This window comes from Triturus cristatus, chromosome 10 (assembly GCF_964204655.1).
Source record: "Triturus cristatus chromosome 10, aTriCri1.1, whole genome shotgun sequence".
NCBI lineage: Eukaryota > Metazoa > Chordata > Amphibia > Caudata > Salamandridae > Triturus > Triturus cristatus.
The window spans coordinates 535,421,195-535,446,880 of NC_140593.1; the positions used below are offsets into that span (position 1 = coordinate 535,421,195).

Below are 25,686 nucleotides of genomic sequence, written 5' to 3' on the forward strand. Positions count from 1 at the left end.
TATAGTGACTGTTTTTTCGATATTCTTTTGGATGCTTGAACTGAACCCGAAACAGGGCTCCCTGTGGATCGCTCAATTTCTTACAGACATCACCTGGACCCGGAGGATGCCTCCTGTCTACTTAGAAATCCCTCTGCTAAAATATTTTGTGTTTCAGGCTGCCTTAGCCACATAGAAAAATGATTTTCTTCCCCTGACTCTTTGGAGAAGGAGGCCAGGAAATTTGACGCTTGTAGTAGGCATATTTTCTCCTCTTCTAGCACCGCTCTGTGCTCTCTGCACACTTCTTGTGTGCTCGCCCGCTTCTCCCACACCTTGTGGGACTCTGTGGAGTGCCTCTTGCCTACCATTCCGGAAGAAGCCCGGAATGCTCTTGTTCGCTTGGTACAAGATAGGCAGAAAGCTCCCACACTTAGCATCCGCTGTGGTGTGGATACTACTGATTCTGTTGGTCAGGCACGTCGATGCACATGATTGCGTACTTACAGGTTGTCAGAGGCTGTGCAAACTGCTTTAATTGACATGCATTTCGATTGTACCTCCCTTTTTGGCACGCACACCGACTCTGCCATGTGCCAGCTCAGGAATAGTCATGGTGGTATGGAGTCTTAACTCGGTTATTGTACTTCGGCTGTCAGGGACTGTTGCTTCCCCTTGTTTTGACTGTTTCCCGCCTTCCTAAGCAGAGTTCTTCTCTCCTGTCCAGGGATACAACCTATTCCCGTGTGGTGTTCGTGCTTTCTGCAAGTACTTTTTGTCTCATTTATGCTGTCAGTGACAGATTTCGTTCCCAGCCATCTGGAACTTATCTTGTTTTGCGGTCTCCTGGGAGTCTGTCTTTTGGCTTTATCTACCTCTTGAATTTTCCTACCCGAGTACTTACTCTGTGACAGGTATTCTGTTTATGTTGTACGGTTGCATTCTAGCATTGTTCCCTGTCTTTGAGGACCTTATTTGTATGTCTCAGATGCATTTTAGTGTGCTACTTATGTAATTTGTATCCCCAGTTTCAGTAAGAAAAGGTTTTTCTAAATTTCTAGATTCTCAGCAGGTAGTAGATATTCGCAAGAATGCTGTGAAATTGGCTAATGGAAATTGGTGGAGCACCTCACGTGTTGCTAAGGATCCGTGTTCATCTTCCAGAAATGTGAAACTTAACCATAATGCTTTTGGGGTGGTGTCAGGAAGAGTACCAGGGTTCTAACCAGGCCGAGTAAATTACGAGATTACGGTTAAGTTCATCTATGTGTTTTATTGTAATATTATTTCCCTTGTTTTTCCTTTCTGTACCTTCCTTTTCCCTTTCACTTCTTTTTCAGTTGCTTCAGTTTTTTTTATTAAAAGGAGGGAGGTGTGGTGATATGGTGAAGAGAATATATCATATAGAATGTTAATGAGCATGTCCCCCTGAGCGTTCTCTGTGTGGCAGTTACAGCCTGTGTCTTCACCCTGCCAGCTGGGATGGCTCTCTGTACTCTACAATAAACACTGTTTGTGGAAAACTACTTCAGCGTCACCCACACTTCTTTACATTAACCTTGTTTTTCAGTAGTGGGCACTGCCTTCCACTTCCTACACTTAGGCATCATTGTGTTGAAGTTTTCCAGCCTTGTCTTTCTGTTTCCACCTCGGTTACTGTCTTAACTTCTTCTTTACAATGGTGGGATGTATTATTTTTGTCCTCCCTTGGTTATCTCTGTTCTTGGAGTACCCTTTGTTCCTTCACTTCTCGTCCTTCCGCTCACTGGCAGGGGACATAGGTTACCTTCGGTGGAGTGGATATACTTTCGCTTACCCAGTACAACTTGTGTGTCTACAGGAGTTTCTCTGTTTTTTCTGTGCATTTTTATCTATTTCTGAGATGTGTATGTCTCTGCATGTATGAACCTATCTCTTGCCTGGATCTCTTGTAGAGGTCTTTTACTTCTACATCGGTGTGTTTTGTGCACATATGCTTGTCTGGCCTTCTTGCGTTGTAGATCCCTTCTTGGTGACCTGGTTCAGCCTTCTTGGTTGCGCTTGTCTCTTCCTTTCTTTTCTTTAGTAAGCATCTTATTTACATTCTCTCGGAGGATGCCTCGTATACCTAGAAGAGTTTAAATGTAAGGGGGTTTTCTTTTTCCGTTCTTGTGGTTCCCTGGCGATGCTCTTCAGCATTCATTGTTGTTCTCTTTTCTCCATCGTTTTCTTATTGGAGGTCTATTTTCTCAAACTCTGTTTCTCAGGATAGTTTCCTTGATAATCTGTGGGGTGCATTTTCTCCGTTGTATGTGTTGCTGCAGCTGAGCACGCTATGTATGCTCCTTCCATTTGTTTTTGGCCTGGACTCTATTGACTTGTTCTTGGTCCCTTTGCATTCCCCGATCTTAAGCTGCACTACCCTTTGGTCTGCCTTTTTTCCTGGTTCTATACCGTGTTCTTACAGTCTTATAGGTTTCCATTCCATATGGACTCCCATGGTCCTTCTTTGAGTTCAGTCCTCTCGGTGAGCATCTTGCTTCTCCTACCATTTTCAGATAGTCTATACCTTTTTGTTTTTGGGCCGGCTTCTCCTATTTGGGAATCTTAGGTGTGGTCCGTTTGCAGCCCCTGCTCTGAGGATGGTATTGCTTGGATATTGATTCTAAGATAAATCTTTGGCCAGATGTCTCTTTCAGATGGACAAGTTACTTACCTTCAGTAACACTTTATCTGGTAGCGACAGGATCTAGCCGCAGATTCCTTATCGACCCACCCATCCTCCCTGCATGTGATCTGAGGGCCCTTTCTCTCCTGGAGTCCCTCTTCGCATTCTACTTATGTTCTTTCATTCTGTACTTGTTGATATATCTTTTTGCCCTTTATGGCAAACTGTCTCCTGATACTGTTTATCTACTTGGCTCCGCAATGTTAGGGTGGACGTTGTCACAAATTAAACCAACGTCGGCAAGTTGGACAAGGGCTTATAAGGACATGCCATCCGGAAGACAACATCAATACGCAGTCACACGATGTCCTCTGCCGATGCGTGGAGGTACTCATGGGAACATTTCCGGATCCAGTCTGGCGCCTGGGGGGGGGGGGGAGGGGGAGTCTGCAGCTAGATCCTGTCTCTACCAGATAAGGCATAATGGAAGGTAAGGAACTTGTTTGTCCTTTCATACATTTATTGGTCATTGAATTACGTAACAATCATCTGTTATAAGTGACACTCCTGTTTTATACACATATTCTGTGCTAGGATGGCAAATGAATAGCCGATGCACTTCTCATTCCTCCATCCCCGACAGTGCAATTATACCCATTAGCACTGCTCCCATCTACTAGTAAGGTCACTGCCACCCTTGTACTTCACTTCAGCCTGCAACGGCAAGTTTCATTTGCCCTCCCAGTGTGTGAAATGTGCCTGGCATCCCATCTTGCAGAACGGCTCTGATGAGAATAGAATGTGTGTGATTTAAATGTTACTTCGAAAATGTTTTAATGATTTGATATTTGTTCCTATAAGAAAATTGTGTTCCAGCCCTCCATAATGATATAAGGTCAATTTGTAATTAGTTGTTTTCCATCTATTTCCATCACTAGAAAGTTCATTTTAAATGCAAACAAAGGAACATTTAATCTTTTCTTTCAGAACTGCAGAATTTGCTCAGAGTGTAGCACCAGAACCAGCAGCCAGTGGCATCACAACTGTTTAGTATGTGACAGCTGTTACCAGCAACATGAAAACTTGCCTTGCCCTTTCTGTGAAAAACCATACCATCCAGACCTGCGGAAAGATATGTTACATTGTCAAATGTGTAAAAGGTAAAACAAAAAAAGCATATAGACAGCATCCTGTTGTAATTGTGCTGTCATCTCAGCAGTGCTAGCAGTGAATCCATAGATAAATATATTGCCTGCTTTTTAATGCTGTATGAAATAGTTTATCAATTAGAATGTCCTCACAGTATGCTTTTAGTATCAAACATGAAAAAGGTTTTGATATTTTGCATCACTACTGATTGTTATAATATTTTGCAATGTTGGGTCCAGCTTTGATAGGAATTTGTTTTGTATTCCCGCAGGCCCCTAACAATAAATAGGTATAGTGGTTAAACCGCATATGATTTTATATGATGTACACATTCACATGGTTTTAAATATTCTGGGATGTTGTGTAAATTATAACTATCCACTTTCTTTTAAAAAAAATCTTAATATCTATTAAGCTGAATAAAATATTGTGATTACTTTAGGTGGATTCATACTGAATGTGACCATTGTACAGAAAATGAAACCGATTCGCTCCACAAAGATGACTATATCTGCACTATTTGTAAGCAACTAGACAGGGAAGGAGAGGAGATGGAGTCCTGTCCAGAGACGACAATTTTAGAGATGGTGCCAGTGTCTGATTCAGGTATTGGGAACGTTTTCATAATTTCTTTAAATTTACATCTTTGCCAGGTGTCTACCTGATGTGCAGAAACTGTTAAAAATCTTCTACTCTCCTTAAGTAGCTACACATAGCTGCACACGCCAAAGAATCCTCCGTAGCTGCCACCAATTTCTCTTTAAATTGTATATCAGCGTTGGCAGTTCTGTCCTACTGAATCATTCCTTTCAAACGCTTCTTAGGGTGAAGCTTGCTAAGCCTCATAGCTGTCTGGTTGTCAAGGACATTGGAGGACATTTCTATAGCTGACCTGGCAAGCACCTCTGCCCATTACGTTCCATTGGCATAATGTTTTTTCAGTCTTATTTTCTTGCTTTCTGTTCAATGTTTTTTATTTGTTTTTCCAATCAATACGGTTTGTAGTCCCTCCGGTGGAGCATAGCCTCTTTACCAGCTCTCTGATTAACTCCTTTTATACTTCCACAAGTGTCTGCATTTCAAGGCCCTTTTCTTCTTTTTCTAAAAGCATTCAATCAGAGTTCATGTTTTTCCTCAGTTCTCTGTTTTCGCACTTCTCCCAACACATTTCTTTTCAAAGAAGTGGGAGTGCATGCATTCTTACCATTCAGTGTGTTTGCCCTCTTCTCTTACCTTGCACATTTCTTTTCATAAAATTATAAACATTTCATTTTCTGCAACTTTGTTCTCCCTTACATATCCTTACACTTTATGCAATTTCGCCCTTCAAGCTGCTCTCCCGTGAGCATGAACTCTGTTTTGTGTTCTTGTTTGTTTTCTTCCCCCGTGTGCCTTCTTTTTGTTTTGGCCTTCCCTTTGTGCTTCTTGACCCCTTACGTCCTGTTGCTTCCATACCATTTGGATTCTGTTGCTTTCCCCACTTATGTTTTCTCCTCCCTACCAGTGTGCATGCTTGTTGTTTGCCCCTACAAATGCAGAAAGCTATGTAGGTTTTTTCTCCTTTTTATTAGCCATTCTGCACAGCATCAAGGATGTGACACCTATTGACTTTGCCACTACCTGTTGAAGAGAGAGTCCTAGGATGGTCTGGGTAGTGCAGCTTTGAGGGGACACTTCAGATTTTTATTTTCTTTTTTTTCCTAATTTTTATACTGCTCTCTAACCTGTGGAACTAGATCTGAATCAAGGTGACCAGTAACACCAGTCCACCTGTTTACCCAATTATTCTATGTATCTCAGTTATCATGGACCTAAATTCATGCCATTTAGGTAGGGTACCAAGCTAAGAGTTATATTACCAAAATCTGAATTATGTTAATCTTTCTTAGTTGGCTAACCTCGGTATCTCTAGTTTGGGGAACAGCCATCTGGTGCACACTTGTACTCTGTTTAATACCAGTAATTTAAAGTTGTTCTAGAACTCATGGCTTGCAAGCATGGTAAGAGTGCATAGATCCTGTAAGAATCATTGGATTTCTTCATTGTGAGGAAGAGTTTCTTTTTGGGAGGAATAGGATAAGAACAAGTTTGGAGCGTGAATCTTTACTAAATTCACATACTGTTCATTATTCTGCCATTTAGTGGTTGTGTCTGGAACTCTCCTCTTGTGTACTAGTGCTTTTTTTTTCTCTTTCATAAGAATGGAACATGAGGATAAACGTCCACAGGTACGGTCGACAAAACAAGGTGCTGGCGAGTCTCTAACAGACTCGAGAACACCAAAAGCTGCCTCCGTGCTCAAAATATTGCTGACTGAAGGCAAGTGAAAGCTGAAAGAGCCTCTCTGGTCCCACACCAAGGACACCGCAGGCAGACAGGCCGTCAAAAAGACTCCAGCATTCAAGGACGACCGAAGTTGAGAGCAGGTGAAAAAAGGGTTGAGTGAAAATCTGACATCAGAGGCCTCAACTTCAAAAACAAAATTGACACCTACACTCAACATGGAGGAGTGCGTGGTCTATATCAAATGGAAGAAATGTGCCTCAAAGCTGAAATGGCCATGATACTCCAGAAAAAGGAGCTCAACACCTCTCTCCGAGAGTTCAGAATTCCACCGAAAACTTCGACGGAGAAGACACAAGGGGGCAAGAGCTCGATATAACTAGAGCCTCCAATGATCCCTGAACCACAGGAGGAACAGCATCAAGAGTCAAAGGGGCTGCTCAGGATACAGAGGGTTTATAATGCCTCAAAACACAATGGCAGAACTTTGAGACAGATTCGAGGGTATGGACACATCTGTTGAGTCCTTCTCCTCCGGACGATATTGCCATGTATAACCAGCTAATAAAGAGCTCTGCAGACAAGTAGAGTGTACAATTAAGGGAGAAGTCACAAACATGTTTTTATTAGAGACATTGCTACCCTCAAAGAACAAAAGTCAATACCTACCTATCCCCTCAAACATACCAGACCAGGTAGAAAGGCATTCAAGGTACCTACAACATGCAGATCAGTAACACCCAGGTCTGAAAAGAAATACATGCACTCCTTAAGGACCTGCCATATAGTTGAGGTAATGTAACAGCGGACTCCATCATTGCAGCCACTACCAGGAAAATGGAAAACTTGCCAACTGCCTCTGGATAAGGAGAGTAAAAAAAATTGACATGGTGGGGAGAAACTTTGAGAGGGGAACAGCGACACTATGGCGCATATCCTAACTCTAATGCCTTGCTCAACAGATATACCTATCAGAACTGGGGCAAGATGGCAGTGTTGATGAAACCTCTACCTTAGCAATATTAAAAGAGAACAGCATCCCTTTTGGAAAAGGGAGAAATGTCGCCAATACCTATTTCGAATCTGCACTAGATGCTGCAGGCTCGGTGAGTAGACCAATGATGGCGGTGAGAAGCCTAAGAAGACATGTCTGGTTACGGGTGTCAGGCTTCAAAAATGAGGTCCAAGCAAACATTAATACCCCCTTCAAAGGAAAACACCTTTTTGGGAGTGCTGTGGATGATACCCTGCAGCAGCTGTAGCCCTACAATTTAGGGGGGTCAGTAAAGGTGAGGAAGCACACATGGCAGGAGACCGAGGGGTTGAGGGAGATTTCGAAGTACCACCACACAGCAGAGCTTTCAAAGTGCAAGCCAGACTCCTAGGCCAACACAACAGTGGTAGTACCAAACACCAGTGCCATACCCTCGGAAAGTAATTGTAAGAAGACTGAGGATGTTACAAATGCCGCAGTAATAGCAAAGGATTGCGGGCTCTGTACACAAAATCGGAAAACTCCTCATAAGATAGAGAGAAAACACAAGAATGTAATAAACCGGCCCAAAATTGCGCATGAATGGAAGTTGGGTCTGATCAACAGCAGATCATTGCCTAAACACACAACCGAAATCCGAATTCTGTTAGAGGACACCAAACTAGATGCTCTATTCATAACAGAAAGTTGGCTCAAGGAGGATTCCTCACCAGACATAGTCATGGCACTTCTGCCAGACTATGAGATACTCAGGCTAGACAGGATAGGCCATTTGGGGGGGAGGGGTTAGGGGGCAGGGGGGAGGGGGGGGGGCGTGTTGCCATTCTCTTAAACAAGCATTGGCATAGCCAATAGGTCTCGCCTTTGGGAGCTTATAAGTGTTTAGCCATGCAACACTTGATGTTGTTGCGCCAAGGATATTGTGCTGGATGACTAAACACATATAAGGTCCCAAAGGCGAGACCTTTTGACTATGCCAATGCTAGTTTTTATAGCGCTACTCATAACAGCCCTACTGTGTCAAAGCACTTTACATCACACAACACGTTATACAGAGGCAATAAACTATACGTGTGGAAATCATTCTGTATGAAACGTAACACACAAAAACAAGGAGTAATTACCGTTATGCGATCTACCTGTACACGTTCTTTGCAGCAGGTATATTAACCCTCTGTACTACATTATGACAGGTTAAAGCTACCAATAGACAAATCGCCCATCTCCCCCCAGCATAAACATTAATCACCTGGTTATCTTGACATTTTTATTGTTACCTGAAAAATGCTAGGCAAGCAAGTAAACAGCAGGTTGTTTTTAAAAACCGAAAGTTATTTCTGAGCATGAACACAGCGCCTCTCCTAAAGCTGGCCCTCCCTACATTAGCCCTATCCTCCCACCCAAATTTCTGAAGCTGCTCTCCAGATTTATTAGGCGGTGCTGCGCTGGCATTAATACTTGGAAACATCATAGTGGTTATGACTAGGCATGGATTAGTTGCTAATCACCCCAATTTAGAGGCTCCCTGATCGCCGATCTAATGGCAGTCAATACTTTTCCAACAACGATCAATGCTTATCTTTATGTGCCCAATGACCCCTTAACTGAAGAGACAGCGGGCTTCAGAAATATCAGCACACTCGCCACCACAATTCCACCCATTAAACTGCACGTTTTCCCAAATGACCTTATGATGAGCCTCAATGCAGCGATAAAGTGAAGCTCACATATCTACGCTGCCTGAAACCAACGCAAAATAGGAGTATGTCACCCAATTCCCAGCACCTTTTTAACAACCGAGTTGCAGGCGCTCGGTGTATTGGTCCTGCTGGTTTAAGTGCTCCGACTGGCTGTATCACTCTCCCTACTACTCCTTCTCAGGTTCGTATGTGTATTGCTAGCCTTCTAGGCATTTCCGGTTTTAATCGAAAGCTGAAGGCACGCACGCAACCCAAACAGCTACCAAACACGGTGAATGTGAGCCGGACCCATCTCTGCTGGGAATCAAAGGGGCACCTGGTCTAGAGACGCACTGTGTATTAATACCACGTCGCCGTTTATTCAGCAGATTAGACTTCATTTAGTGTGAGTCAAAGCACACAATACTTAGGCAAAAGTAGTTCAATACAGTTTGTGGTTATCGATCAAACAACCATGACAGCAGCGCCGTGACGATACATATTAATTAAAAAATTATCTGTTATGTTGCAATAATGAAAATAAACAAGCATAAAGCATTGCAGTTCCCAGCTCTAGAAGGTCAGAGGACACCACACTTTTGTTGTTTTTAAGAACTGTAAACAAGAGGCGTTTTAGATACTGGGGCTTAATTTAACGAACTCTGAAAGCTGGGCAATAGCCGCCTGGATTCGAGCACGTATTCCGCATACTACTGTGATGTCGTCAGCCACCATTTTCACAGAACTACGTTTGGAGGCTTGAAGCGCAGCCAATTGACTGTAGTAATTCGTACATCACTTCCATAAAAATGAGTGACAGCGCCTCAAAGCGTGAAATATTAAATTTGCACGCTGCAGACAGTTCGCAATGCACAGCATCCTCTGGGCATATGCATATTATGTATATTTGATATGGCAAGTAACAAGAAACACATTCGCATGACTTATACAACATACGGTTCAATATGAGCCCCGTAAAACAAGTGGCAGCAGACTAGCGCCGGCGTGACTCTCTATTTTAATCGCAAGCATTTCAGCTGCAAACTATCATGGGTAATAACTGCGCATTGAGATGTGCTTTCATAGAAAATGGCACAAATGTCTTTCATAGCTTAAAAAACGATATGCGGGAGCTGCTGGTGTGCGCGCGCGGTTACGCGCAGCAGCAGCATATGTTTCCAATGATCACGCCCGCTTCTGAGCACGATAATTGGAAACATATGCTGCTGCTGCGCGTAACCGCAAGCATTAGGCCGTGGGCGTGAACATGGGTGGGATAAAAAGAGCCTTTGGCCAATTGCGTGCTGTCTTTGTTAAAAAGACGCACGCGAAGGCCAATAGCCTGGGACACAACAAAAAGCGCACGCACGAGCGTGAGGTGAGCTTTCTGAAAGCCCTTTCATAAAGTCGAGCAGAGCAGCGCCTGCGCGCTGCGCTAGGCTCGACCTAAAAAGGGATACAAGTGCACCACAGAGTCACTGGCCTTGAAAGGATGCAAATGCCTCTCCTTCTCGATTCTCCTTTCTCCAAACTTCGCCCATCTGAAAGAAACACGTTAGTTAGATTCCTCACCTTAGAATATCCCCAGGTGTCGGGCTGGATCCGGAAAGATTTTTCGTCAGCAATACCCCTTGCGACTCCGGCGGAAGTCAGTGCCTTCCTCTATGCCATGAGGGGCCTGGCTCCGCCGTCGACGCCTGCCGGCATGCCTTCGGGCCCCGCGGGCCGCAGGCCCCGAGAGATCCAGGCCTGGATCTCTGTCGGCGCCGGTCGACCTCACGGCGCCGACACCGGTTCCACCTCCGGGGCAGTCTCCGGACGACGCCATTCTCCGGTTTAGTCCCTGTCAGAACTCGACGCCGGCACGGCGCCGCAACCGACGCCGATGGATGAACGTTTCATCTACCGCCCGGCTCCGATCGTTCCTCCTGTTTATCAGGAATCGGATGACGGGGGCGACTGGGAGGGGTCTGAGGACCCTATGGCCCTCCAGGGTCAACTTGCACAGGACTGGGCAGACGAGCTGGGGGATGCCAGTGGTCTGGACACTTCGCTGGACGCTGGCTTCATCTCTCCTCCGACTGTGGCTTCGGAGGAAGGTGCAGCTTTTTCCGTGGTGCTGCGCAAGGCGGCCGAAGCCCTGGGGCTCGAGTTGCCTGCTGTGGCCGTGAGGACTAATATCCTCACAGAGGTGCTTCAACCGTCAGCAAGCTCCACAGAGCCTCTGCTGCAGTTCAATGCACGCCTGGCTGAGGTCCACGTCTTTTTCGGGAGATGTCCAGAGTACCCTCATGGATATGCCCTTTGATGGCGCTCGCTTTTTTGGTGAGAAGGCGGATAGTGCGCTGGCTCGTTTTAAGGATTCCCGGGCTACGGCCACGTCCTTGGGTCTCTCGGCCCCACGGCCGCACACATCCGCTTTTCGCCCCTTTCGTGGCCAAGGAAGGGGCGCCTCCTCACGTCCGCCTAGCCACCGGCCGCAGAACCAACCTGCACGCGGACGTGGGTTCCGTCGTGGCGGTTCTAGAGGATAACGTGCCGGTCAGTCCACATCCACCCCGGCAGCATCCGCCTCAAAGCCTTCCTAGTCCGAGCTTTCAGGCTCATTCCACGCCAGTGGGCGGAAGAGTTCGCCATCACCTGCTCCGCTGGCGCTCCATCACTTCGGACAGGTGGGTGCTGCAAATCGTCCGAAGGGGCTACTCCCTCCCCTTCGAGTCGACCCCTCCAGCCATGCCACCGCAGTGCCACCGTATATCGGAGGATCACTTGAATCTTCTGCGGGAGGAAGTTACGGCCCTCTTGGCCAAAGAGGCCCGTCGAGCGCGTTCCTGGTCCAGAAGTAGGCCTTGGTTGTTATTCCCACTACTTTCTGGTTCCCAAGAAGGGCAAAGGGGGCCTACGCCCTATCTCCGGAAGGATCGGTTCAAGATGCTAACTTTAGCTCTGGTTCTGGCTGCCCTCGACCCTGGAGACTGGATGGTAGCGTTGGACTTGCAGGACGCCTATTTTCCCATCCCCATCCTGCCGGCTCACCGGCGTTACCTGCGGTTCACGGTGGGTCAGGAGCACTTTCAGTTCACCGTGCTCCCCTTCGGCCTCACCAGTGCCCCTCGGGTGTTCCCGAAAGTGATGGTGGTGGTCGCAGCTCATCTGCGCAGATCGGGGGTTCCAGTCTTCCCCTATCTCGACGACTGGCTGTTGAAGGCGGGCTCGCCCCAGCAAGTCGTCTCCCACCTCCAGAGTACGGCCGACCTCCTGCATTTGCTGGGGTTCTCCATCAACGTGCCGAAGTCACACCTGAGTCCCTCCCAGAAGCTCCTCTTCATCGGAGCGGTTCTCGATTCGGCGCAGTTCCGGGCTTATCCTCCGGAACAGCGGGTCCGGGATATTCAGGCTCTGATTCCCATCTTTCGGCCTCTATACTGGGTTTCGGTCAGGTTGGTGCTGCGGCTTCTGGGGCTGATGGCCTCCTGCATCCTGTTGGTGCATTACGCCAGGTGGCGAATGCGGGCTCTGCAATGGGACCTGAAGTTTCAGTGGGCCCTGCATCGAGGCAACCTGTCTGACCATGTCTTGATCTCGTAGGGCTCTGCGAAACAGTTGCAGTGGTGGCTCACGGACCGCGATTGGGTCAGCGGCAGATGCCTCTCCCTACCCCAACCGGAGCACGTAGTAGTGACGGATGCGTCCCTCCTGGGAGGGGGGGCCACATGGGAGAGGCGGAGATCAGAGGACTCTGGTCTCCGGCGGAGTCTCAACTCCATATCAACCTTTTGGAGCTGAGAGCGATCCGGCTTGCACTGAAAGCCTTCCTTCCCTCTGTCTGGGGAAGTGTCGTGCAGGTGTTCACGGACAACACCACCGCCCTGTGGTATTGCAACACACAGGGCGGGGTGGGGTCGTGGACCCTTTGTCAGGAGGCTCTGCGCCTCTGGACCTGGCTGGAACACCAGGGCATCACCCTGGTGGTTCAATATCTGGCGGGCTCTCTGAACGCCAGAGCAGACGAATTCAGCCGCCGGTGCATGATGGATCACGAATGGCGTCTGAACTCGGACGTGGCGCAAGGTCTCTTTCTGCAGTGGGGAGAGCCTTGGTTAGATCTATTCGCAACTGAAGAGAACGTGCAATGTCAGCAGTTCTGCGCGTTGGAATTTCCAAGGCAGCACTCACTCGGAGACGCTTTTCGTCGCGATTGGAGTTGCGGTCTGTTGTACGCCTTTCCGCCTATACCACTTCTGCCCAGAGTACTGAAGAAGATCAGGCGCGACCGGGCCCAAGTTATCTTAGTGGCTCCGGATTGGGCACGAAGGTTCTGGTATCCCGAGCTACGCAGTATGTCAATCGATCCTCCGATATGACTGCCTCTTCAGGAGGACCTTCTGTCGCAGCAGCAGGGGACGGTCCTCCACCCGAACCTGTCCAGCCTCCACCTCCATGCGTGGAGATTGAGCGGCGGCAGTTGATGCCATTTGACTTGCCTCCTGAAGTCTGTGATATCATTCTGGCAGTCAGGCGTCCCTCCACAAAGACGGTATACGCCTGCCGGTGGAACAAATTTGTGGCATGGTGCACAGCAAAGGCTGTGTATCCCCTTTCCGCCCCTCTTTCTGAGGTTCTACTCTTTCTTCTTTCTTTGGCCCAGCAGGGCTCTGCTCTGGGCACCTTGAAAGGTTATCTTGCTGCAATCTCTGCCTTCTTACGGCTTCCTGATCAGCCTTCTCTTTTCAAGTCCCCTGTTGTTTCACGTTTTCTCAAAGGCATTACTCACATGTTCCCTCCTGTCCCCTTCGTAATGCCTCAGTGGGACTTGAATCTTGTTCTGACCTTTCTGATGTGCGCTCCTTTTGAGCCTCTTCACAATTGTCCCATTCGTCTTCTGACCCTGAAAACTGCTTTCCTGGTAGCTATCACCTCGGCTAGACGGGTGAGTGAGCTCCAGGCTCTGTCATCTAAGCCTCCCTTTATTTCTGTTCATCCGGACAAGGTTGCCCTCCGGCCTCGTCCTTCTTTTCTACCGAAAGTGGTGACCCCATTTTATCTCGGGCAATCTGTCACGTTGCCCACCTTCTTTCCGCCGCCACATCCTTCAAAAGAGGAAGAGAGGCTCCACTGTCTGGACCCAAAACGGGCGCTGTCCTTTTATTTGGACCGCACCAAACAGTTCCGGGTGGACAACCAACTTTTTGTTGGATACGTAGGAGCTAAGAAGGGGAAAGCGTTACACAAACGGACCATCTCGCGGTGGGTCGTGTTGTGTATTAAAATTTGTTATTCCTTGGCAAAAAAGGACCCTCCTGTTGGGTTGAGGGCCCATTCCACCCGGGCCACAGTGGCTACTACTGCCCTGGGCCGGGGAGTTCCCTTGCGGGACATCTGTCAGGCGGCGACGTGGGCTTCACTGCACACGTTTGCCAAGCACTATTGCCTGGACAGCCAAGTCCGGAGAGACGGCTTCTTTGGCCGTTCTGTTCTCCAGGACTTTCTGGTGTGATCTTGGTTCGCAGACCCACCACCGGGGTTGGTATTGCTGGGGTATCTGAGGTGTTTCTTTCAGATGAACAAGTTACTTACCTTCCGTAACAATGTATCTGTAAGAAACATTAGTTAGATTCCTCACCGACCCACCCATCCTCCCCGTTCTTCGAACTGACATCTAGGGTTAAGGCTACTTTTTTCAGAGCCCTAGATTTTTTGCCACCAGTGTCGGTCTCTTGCATGGCTCTGCGTTCCTGGCGCGGAAAGCTATGTACAAGAATTGACGTCTGCGCGCGAGGGCGTCGTCTAAGTACTCCGACATCATTCCGGCGCACGACGCCGACGACGGACGCGGAGCCGAAGACGACGCCTAGCGACGCGCAAGGGGTATTGCTGACGAAAAATCTTTCCGGATCCAGCCTGACGCCTGGGGATATTCTAAGGTGAGGAATCTAACGAACTAATGTTTCTTACAGATACATCGTTACCGAAGGTAAGTAACTTGTTCTATTAGGCCTCTTAATTTACCGTCCACCAGGTCCTCATGGGGAATTCCTAGAAGAACTGCCCAAAGTGCTGACCAGTCTTTTACTAAAAAAAGGCCACATCACTGTACTGAGGGACCTGGATTTGCACTTAGAAAACAAGAGCCTTCCAAGCACAATAAGTCTCCTGTCAGATTTGGAAAGCATACATCTGACCCAGCTAGTAACAACGGCCACGCATAACAAGGGACATACTCTGGACTTGGTAATCACTAATGATCCGGATATGAAAGTGGCCACGCCAATACCGGTTCCTTGGTCGGACCACCACTTCATTCCGGTTGAGATAAGGAAGCCAGGAAGGGAGAGCAAGGAAGGTTCCACCATGGAAACAACAAGGAAAAGGTGCTGGGCCAAGATAAATCCGCTAGAATGGGGGGACGTGTTAACCAACTTGCCAAATTTAGACACAGGAGAGCCAGGATCAGCCGAAGAGGGGTACTCAAGATGGGAATCGTGGATTAATCAATCCCTGGACCTTGTGGCCCCAAAAACTGCACTAAAGCCTAAAACCAGAACTATAGCAGAAGGATGGTTTAGCTCCCAGTTTCTAGAACTAAAGAAGCAATGTAAAAGGCTTGAAAGGGAGTGGAGAAAAACCTACGATCCTTCACTGAAATCTGAATATAAAGAAGCGATTAGGAACTATAAATAATATCAAAGTGAGCCAAGCTATGTTCTTTGAGGAAAAAATAAATAGGGCTCAGAACTCCTCAAAGGAACTGTTCCAAGTAATTAAGTCACTAACTAATCAAACCTCTGACACTGGTCCTACTCCAACGTCGGAGGATAGATGTAATGACCTGGCCACATACTTCGTCTCTAAAGTAACGGACATATACAGTAGCTTTAACAATAAGGGAGACACTGATTCAGAGAGGGAAGAAGATTTAAAAATGGCCCTCCCACAGCAGGTGATCACCAATTTCCCTCCTATTGAACAGCACGAGATAAAAGCTCTGATGGAGAAGGTGAAGTCCGGCTCACCTCTGGACACAGCCCCTCCACAAATGCTCAAAACAGTAGCACCCATCATTATACCAAATCTAATGAGGGTGATGAATCAATCCCTAGACTTGTGCAAAGTCCCAGGGTCTTGGAAACATGCAGTAATAAAGCCCCTGTTAAAAAAAAAGCCAATGCAGATAGAGGGCAACTGGGGAACTTCCATCCGATCTCTCAGCTACCATTTGTAGTCAAGTTGCTAGAAACACATGTCAGCAGAAACTTGTTTGGATTTCTTGAGAGCAACCAGTGCCTTCACCCAACTCGGATGGGTTTTAGAGCACAACACAGCACGGAATCCGCTTTGCTGGTAGTGGTAGAAGATCTGAGACAATCACTAGACCAGGGGAAATCAGCAGTGCTGCTCTTGTTGGATTTGAGCGCTGCATTTGATACTGTGGACCATCAAATACCTTGCAGAAGTCTAGCAAGTATTGGGATACAGGGCAGGGCACTTAGATGGTTGGCTTCATTCCTGAATGAAAGAACTTTCCAAGTACAAGAAAATTCTACTCTCTCGAAAACCATGGGGCTAAAGTGCGGCATACCACAGGGTTCAGCATTGAGCCCAACCCTTTTTAACGTATACATGGAGCCCCTGGCCAAGATTGTACAAGAATTTGATATATCCATGACCTCGTACGCCAACAATACACAACTGGTGATCTCACTGGACCCAAAAACCAGCAGAGATGGGGAGAAAATGTCTTCCTGCTTGATGAGAGTAAAAGAGTGGATGACGAGAAGCTGCCTAAAGCTGAATGGGGAGAAAACTGAGATATTATGTATTGGAAATAAACCGATACCCAGGCCTATTTTAGAATGGCCAGCTTGCTTAGGTAAGGCACCAATCCCTACAGACATAATAAAAAGCCTAGGTTTTTGGCTTGAATCTGACTGAAGTATGGCAACACAGGCCAGGTAGATAGCCGCAACCTGTTTCGGACTACTGAGAAGCCTACGGAAAATCCTGGAAAGGGTGCCAATACACCTCAGGAAGACGGTGGTCCACTCTCTAGCCACCTCTCGACTAGATTATGGAAATTCACTGTTCATGGGGGCCCCTAAATACGTTACGTGGAGACTGCAGATCGCACAAAATGCAGCTGCCAGGCTGGTCTGTAATGTTCCTGCACGGGAATCAGTAAAAAAAGCATTTAGTGGATCTCCACTGGCTACCGATAGAAGCAAGAATAAAATTCAAGGTCCTGATCATCGCTCATAGAGCACGCCACAATAAAGGTCCGGGAAAAAAAATCAGGAAGTTAATATCCCCTTACACTCCATATAGGCGGCTACGCTCCAGTACGTTAGACCGCCTAACACAAACAAAGGCCAGGAGGGAAAGATGGGGTGGAAGAGCCTTCTCCCACCTGGCTCCCAAACTCTGGAACTCTATTCCGTTGGAATGTAGAAGGATAGACAGTGAACTACAATTTCGAAAGCAAATCAAGAGCTGGCTGTTCAAGCAATTCCTCGAAGTTACCGGCACCTACTCAGTTACTAACTTTATAGCGCTTGGAAGCCTCAGGGCGGCCATGCGTTCTATAAATTCCTAATAATAATAATAACTACCCCATAGCAAAAGGAAGATCGCAGTCACATAGAGAGACTGCTGCACCAACCATCAAGTGACATAAAAAACCAACACCCACACTCACCTGTGGGGGGGGATAGAAGCATTCTTTCAGGAGTGGCAGAAGGTCTGTTCAGACAAGTGGCTACTCAGCTTCATCCAACAAAACTATTGCATAGAATTGGTCAACCACTCACCATTATGAGGACCAAATATAGACATCCACACAAGAGAAGAAAAGACCTGGCTAAGTCAAGAAGTGAACCAATTGCTACATAAAAAGGCAATAGAGTGCCCAGGTAGGAGATCAACTAGGAAAACTACTCAACATTTTTTCTGATATTAAAACAAAACAGATCTCTATGTCCTATACAAGACCTCTGTTTCTTAAACAAGTTTATAAAGACACAGAAATTCAAAATCACAACGCTGCAAGATGTCATTTCACAGCTTCAACAGGAAGACTATATGGCAACCATAGGTCTAAAAGATGAATATATATTATTCTCAATGAACCACAAGTACAAAATGTTCTTGCTCTTTGTTTTAGACAGAATGCACTTTTAGTTGAGGGTGCTACTATTCAGACTCCAATCAGCACCCAGAGTGTTTACAAAGTGTTTAGCCGCAGTTGCTGCACACCTGATAAGACAAGGGATACATGTATACACTTACCTAGACTGACTGGTAAAAGTGAACTCACTACACAAGTGCAGGAATGACATAAACAGTAATATTGATACTCCACAAAATGTGGTTTTCCATAAACAGAGAAAATCTTCACCCACAGCAGAACAGGAGACGTTCTTCCTGGAAGCGAGAAGCAACTCAGCAAAGGCGAAAGCATTCCCTTTTGAGACGAGAATGCTGTTGATAGTTCAAGAAACTCACAAATACCAAAAGGGTCAGTCTCTGACAGTGAGGAGAGCAGGGAAGATGCTAGGAAAGATGGCCTCCTGCTCACCTCTTATACCAAATGCACGGTTACACCTAGGACCAATTCAAGAACAGGTTCAGAGCCAATGGTCATAAGCTACGGGGATACTGCTCAACATTTTCCAGATCCAGTCTGACGCATGGGGAATATTCTAAGATAAAAAATGCCCGGCTAGATAGTCTCTACCAGGTAAAGCGTTACCAAAGATATGCAACTTTTTGTTGAGTTTGGGAATGATCGGATTTGAGCTGGAAATTTTATTTATGTACTTTGTTATAAGGCACTTTATTTTGTCTTCTAAACATGTTCAGATTGTGGCTAACATTCGATCCACAAGTTAGATGTCTTTATACATGGGTATAACGTATCGCACCTAGATACTGCAAAGAAGTAGAAGCCATACTACTATATGTTAAGCGAAAGAAAATAACTCTTACAAAAGAAAGCTAATGAGGAGGGATCAAAAAGATAATACAACCATGGAGTATACATACATACATACATAACATACTTCCTCATCCCAGAACAGGACTTGATATTGTGGCCCTTCATAGACCTGAAATTCTTGAGCAGATTCATAAAGACCCAGAAGTTCAAGATGACCATGCTGCAAGAGGTCATCCCACTTGTAAAGGAAAGAGACTACATGGTAACGATAGATCCATAGCCTGATGAACAACAAGCCAACAAAATATCTCAGGTTTGTGGTAAACCTTTAACTTTACCAGTCAAGTGTTTTCATTTAGGATAAGGCCAGCCCCAGTGTGTTTACAGACTCTCCTGCAGTGGTGGCAGTTTCACTAGGGAAGGTAATGGATACATGTGTATTCCTACCTAGTTGACTGGTTAGTTAAGGTAAACTGACATAGTGCCAAGACAGCATATTACTGTAATGCAAACGCTCCACAAATTAGAGTTCTTCCAGAAATTGTAAAACATTGGCTCAGTTCCCATGAGGGGAAAAAGTATCTTTGGGGACTACACTGATTTCTGAGAAGGCGCATACATTCCGGATACAAAAGGGAGTTTTATCATTGACAGAGCAAGCTCACCTCCATGCATTCCACTATTCACCGTTGCCAGACTCCATCTGAGACCTGTCCAGTAATTGGTTGTTAGAGAAAGTACAGGGGAGATGCATTGGTGGAAGGTGGAGAACATCACTGTAGGCAGACCCTTTATTCAACAGTCCCCCTCAGAGACCATTACAACAGATGTATCCCACACTAGATGGGGTGCACACATGGGTAACCTGAAGATCAGAGGTTAATGCAGCCCACAAGAGGCAGTAAGCACATAAATGTGCTGGAACTCAACAGCATCTAGTGCTAAAAGTCTTTTACAAACACATCAGTGGGAGTAGTCCGGATCCAAACAGATAGCACAACAGTGTTTACCTCAACAAACAGGGACTGGGGGGAAGAAGATCATATGTGCTACCCAAACTAGCACACGAAATATGGAAATCTTTAATATAAAGAAGAATATCACTGATAGCCATTTACCTGCCAGGCATACAAAACGTAGAAGCAAATGGGAATTGCCATTTCCCCTAAGTGAGAATACCATGTTGTCTGACCCACTGAAGGGCTACCAGGAACTTCATCTTGGTTGTTTGTCTGCACTTGTTCGTCACAACTGGTATTAGTCGAACTAGGAGAAAAGTGAATGTAATTGTTCCCAACTAATCAACCGGATATTCCATTGGGATAGGGGATGTGAGTACCTGGGCGCAAAGTATTGGCACTTTGGATTTGCGTGTGTTGCAAACAAGTCTATCTGTTGCTTGTCCCACTCTTGACTACATCCTGACCAAGTTCCCAGTAGTGCTAAATGCTTTCCGAATTACACGCACTCGCAGTACATGTACTATACTTACAAAACCACAAGGATCGAGTGATCATGAGGACCAACCTACATTTTCTCCCAAAATAGAATCTCACCTCCAAGTTAACCAGTCAATACAATTTTCAGCCTGTTTCTAACAGCCAATGACTCAGGCAGAGAAAATACTGCTTGCGCCAGATGTCAGGAAACACAAAATGCTGGGAATGGAAGCCAGTTCTTTGCATCAGTTATGCTGGCAGATGAGGAGATGCCAGTCACAAAAGCAACCATTACAAGATGTATAGTGCAAACCATATCAACATGTTACAACCTATCAGAGAAAACACTGGTTAGCAAACTAAGAGCAGAAGTAGGAAAGAAGCCACTCTGGCACTCTTAGCTTACGTTGCCATATATTCCCAAAACACTATCTTGTGAACATCATGCTAATAGACTTATTCAGGTGGGTCAACACGTTTTGGGACACCTGTTTGAAAGCATGCACACACTTAGTTCAAGTCAGACCCATCAAGCCCATCAATCGTGCTGCATAACCTGTGCACAGTAAGTGAATCCAGAGAAGATTCATGCTACCAAAGAAGAACGTACCAGTAACAATAATTTTGCAGCTTGAAGACTTTTCTGGATTAATATGTGACCTGCTCATCTTCCCAGAGAAAGGGCAGTGGGTTGAAGAAAAACTCACAGTTCAAAGACTGTCAAGAACTGGTGCATTGTGGGCATATGCCTGATCTCATGGGGGGAGGAGCAGCATCACCCACATACTGGTCGCTGCCCAGATAGAAGAACAAGCATTTGCAATGCAATAGGTCTCGCAGTTACCCGAGTTTAAGCTATTGGCATTGTAAATGACAATGCCTTTTATTTAGGTTTTTAAAACGAAAAAATAAATAAAAGGCATTGTTATTTGCAATGTCAATAGCTCAAACTCACATAAATGCGAGACCTATTACATTGCAAATGCTAATGGCTGCCACTTTCTGAGACTTTGCATGGCTTGTGGCGGTTGGGATCATTTACCTGTGGTCCATTGTACTATGGCAACATCTCACCTCTGGATCTGTCTGTTGGGTACTATCGGTGGCCCAGAGTCTTGGGTAAAGGAACTGGGGAGGCACCACACAGGAGGTACCTCATGTCTAGTTGCAGTGGCTGAGAGAGCCAAGCGGAAGCATGCAGGAATAGCCCGGGTCTTTTAGGAGGGACGAAATGCAATACTGGCACAGACTATGTAGTGGAGTGGAGCTTGTGCACTAGGCTATTTCTAAACATCATGCCTGGCTGCCAACATGGCTGAAGAAGGTGCCGAAGAGCAGTAGCCCAAGCGGGGAGCAGTTTGGGAATGGCATGAGGTAGTAGTCCTTGGAAGAGGGAGAGCGAAAGGACCAAGGCCAAGGAGCTGTACAGCACCAGTCACTGCGTGTAGTTTAACATACAAATGGACTTATCTCATAAATGCTGAAGGGAAGCCTCAAGGATGATCCGTTTGATGTATTTACTTGACAGGACTACATTGTGTTGACCTTACTCTAGGCTTCATAGCACAGACCATCTTTGTTGATGAAGGCCATCTTCACCTACTAACAAAGAACCTAAATAACCTGTTAAAACGGTTTGGCTCACAGAACAATTCTGGTCATTGTGGCAAATGGTAAATTGGTTAGGTTTCTGTGCCATATGTTTGCAAAAATGAAACTATATATGGCAATTTCACGTTAACTTTTCTTGAGGGGGGGAGGAGCTCGGCAGCAAGATGGCCGAGCGGTAGCACTAGGGACGAGCTCCGAGCCTGTTTGTGATCCTACCGCATCCTGCTGCCTCCAATATCCTGTGGTGCCTGAAACCTAGATCGTACAGCGGGGTGCAAGCTGGGGAGTCATGATAGCACTGTTCAGAGCTGACTAATCCGCCGTAAACGAAGGAGTCCGTGCAGCCACGCATGCCTGACCGAGATCCAGTCGAGAGTGGATGTCTCCAGTCTGGGCCTGGGGCACAGTGCCAAACAGCAGGACACTGTACTGTGGTGCTTGCTTACCAGGGGCAAACTACATGAGACGTGCCTGGTTCAGCCCCGCATGCTAACGGCAATCGGACATTGCCCGAAATCCTTGTGCGGGCCTCTAGTGACCACACGCCCCGGTCACCTTTGAGATTGCAGGCGGCCTGTTAATGACCTGATGCCTGTTTCCCCCCACTCCACGAGTGAGAGGTGGTAAGATTCGGCTAGGCCCTGCATTCAGAAGCGGACAACATGGCAAATCCATAGATAGGGGGTCCCTATGATACCACCTGCACACTAGGGACACTGGTGTAAACTTATGGAATCGGCAGACTTGAGAAATTTGGCTGTAAAATCATGGCCAATCCGCCCTCCCTGAGTGAAGTGCAGGAGGTGATTCATGCCTTCCCCCACTGCCCGCATGAACCGCACCCCACGACTTTCACGGTTTCCAGCTGTACTCCCTCAGTCACTTCTCATATGTATGGTTAAGGATCTGCTATGGTCTAGAGACACTCGCTAGAGGCAGCCGTGGACTGGTTGGAGACCTCATAGTCTGAGAGCTGACCACTGCTGAGAGGCTGTTTGGCTTTGCCATCGCTAACTCCCCGACATCTGGTGATAGCCTGCGGAGCTTGTGGGGCGAGGGTGGAATGCGCTGACCCCTCCCTGTTTCTTTGCAGGATTGAAGGACACAAGTCCAAGTGTGAAAAGACTGGCAACGCGAGGCCCGGAGATCACAGGGGCTTGAAGGAGGAGGTAAGCATTGCCGGCTTCAGAGGAAGCTCAACGAGTGGTGCGTGCGCGCGCCACAGCGAGCCATGTGGTTTCAATTATCGCACCCGTGTCTGGGCACGATAATTGAAACCACGTGGCAGCGGTGCGCGTAATAGACACCAATAGGCAATGGGTGGAGCAATGCGCCCGCCTTTGACCAATTGCGTGCTGTCTTTAATAAAAAGACGCACGCAAAGGCCAATAGCGTGGGCCAAAAGGAAAAGCACACGCACGAGCGTGTGTGATTCCTAGGTCCGTTTTCAAACCCCCTACATGAGGTCTCTCACTACATAGGTTACATTAAGTCTGCGATAGGAGAGGTTTCATTCCAAAAGTGCCTGGTTTCACTCATATAAAAGTGTAGACTTGTGAAAAAGGGCAAATGAAATTTTTCAGTGAATACTCGCATAGACTCTAGTAGTGAGTTGAGGCTCACTTTTGATCTATCAGATTGCTCCTCCATTTATTTATGGAACTTGGACAATAAGTAGACAGTGGTCATGATAGGATTTTGAAACTCTGAATTCATTGAAAACTCTGAACCCAGAATTCATTATATAAACTTTTGATCTATGCTCTCTCGGTCATGTTTTGTCACTTTAGTAATGTGAATGGGTTGTATACAGTTTACTAGCTAAAAGGTTTGATTTAGATATTTCTTTACCTACTTTTGCATCCTTGTCTAATTTGCACTTGAATATTAGTACTGGCTTCAGAGCAAGCTTATGTTTAAATGCGTTCTTCTGAAAATGCTCACACACTCTCTTATCAGCAGATTTTGACGACCCCTAGGTATATAATTTGCTGCAGCAGTATCATCCCTATACAGTACACTTATTATTTGACCCTTTCAGTTCAGGCATTTAAGTACTTCAAGTAAAGAGCTTGATTGCTGTACAGCCAGGTTTGAAATGCTATGCCCATCAATCAAGCCACATCTCACAACTATAGAAAACTGTGCTTGTAAAGATTGGATTATCCCTAGGAACCCTTTGGCTGTATCCAGGGCACCCAGTTGTTCCCAGCTGGTGCCCGATACACCAAATCACAAAACTGGTTCCAGAGTCAAGAAGTCCTCCTTAACTTGGAGTATATTTCTTTGCTGCTCCTAAGTACAAACCAGTAGTCTATAATTGAGTGAATTAATGCTAAGAGGATGTGAGTATTTGTCGAGACAGCCATAACGCTGAAAAGGTTTTTTTTTTCCATTCATTAGCTAATAGGAAAACCTAATGAGATGTGTGCTGCCATCTAGTGTAGAGTCTGGATGTTTGCAAGTTGTTTTTCTTAGAAGAAGTCTTTCCAGTCAGGAGGTGAGGTGACTCCTCCTTTCGGTGATAGTGCGCATGGGCATTATTATTATTATTATTTAAAATCTTATATAGCGCGCAGCTACCCTTGGGCGTCCCGGCGCTTTCAGACAAACATCCAATCCAAGATGGAGAACAGCAATGGAACGTTATCCAGGGAATAAAAAGGTTTTAAGACCTTTGCGGAAGCGCAGTGTACAGGTCTCAGCGCGTAGTTTAAGCGGGAGCGAGTTCCAGAGCTTTGCTGTATTCAAGGAGAATCTTCTTCCCCCAGTGCGGGCCTTTTTTACTCTAGGAACAGATAGGAGGTGTTGCTTCTCTGAGCGCAGCGTTCTGCTTGCTTTATAAGCCGTGACAAGATTTTTTAGGATGAGGGGACCTTTCCCTAAAAGGATTTTATGAGCCAAGCAAAGTGCCTTAAAAGTCACTCTCTCCCGCACAGGGAGCCAATGCAATGCCTTTAGTGCCGGCTTCGCAGATTGCATCCTCGGAATGTCCATGAGCAGCCTTGCCGCCGCATTTTGGACCTGTTGCAGGATCTTAAAGGTGGATTCAGGGGCGCCCAAGAAAATAGCATTGCTATAGTCAAGTCGAGATGTTATGAGACCCTGAATCAGCAACTTCCTTGATGCTAACGGGAGAAGAGGGAAGATTTTCCGAGCCGACCTAAGTAAGGCATAACACACTCCTGCTGTTTTCTTGGAGTGGGTACGGAGTGACAGGTCCGGTTCTAACCAGACTCCAAGGCTCTTAATAGCTTCCTTGGGGGCAGGGGGTTCACCCATACAACCAGGCCAGCTGAGAGGGGGAAGGAGGGTAGATTTACTCCCCAGCAGCAGTAGTTCCGTTTTTGAGCCGTTTAGTTTGAGGGAGGACTCTCCCATCCAAGTGTGAACATCCACAAGACAGGACTTCAAAATGTCCGGGTTGTCGGCCAGATGGGACAAAGAAACGACTAGCTGCGTATCGTCAGCATAACTGACGATTTTGATGTTATAGGGGGAGACTACACCCTCCAGCGGGGCCATATAAACATTGAACAATGTAGGGCTCAACGAGGAGCCCTGTGGCACTCCACACTGGAGGGGGATTGATTTAGATCTCTCCGATCCATCCCAGACCTGGTACGTTCGATCCGATAGGAAGGAACTCAACCACTGCAGAGCCATCCCAGACACCCCGACCTCAGCCAGCCGCTGTATCAGCAACTGATGGCTCACGGTGTCAAATGCTGCGCTGAGGTCCAGGAGGATCACTGCCACTGATCCTCCTGTGTCTAGGATCCGTCTGGCCTCATCCACGACTGCCACTAAAGCTGTGTCGGTGCCCTGACCCGGGCGAAATCCAGTTTGGGATGGCTGGAGGAGACCATTCAGCTCCAAAAAGGCCGACAGCTGCTTGTTGGCCAGTCGCTCAGCGACTTTGCCAAGGCCCGGCAGCAATGAAATAGGTCTATAATTCGAAAGGACCGTATGAT

General features: G+C 46.6%; 1 protein-coding gene across 9 annotated transcripts in view; it reads left to right on the plus strand.

The window, feature by feature from the left end:
- Positions 1 to 25,686, plus strand: part of KMT2C (lysine methyltransferase 2C) — a 1,736,691-nt gene that overhangs the window by 414,607 nt on the left and 1,296,398 nt on the right. For all 9 annotated transcript variants that reach the window (XM_085632007.1, XM_085632012.1, XM_085632004.1 and 6 more), the window contains exons 10-11: positions 3,614 to 3,786; positions 4,218 to 4,381. In XM_085632007.1, the coding sequence (XP_085488133.1) occupies positions 3,614 to 3,786; positions 4,218 to 4,381 (337 nt within the window). The remainder of the gene's footprint in view (positions 1 to 3,613; positions 3,787 to 4,217; positions 4,382 to 25,686) is intronic.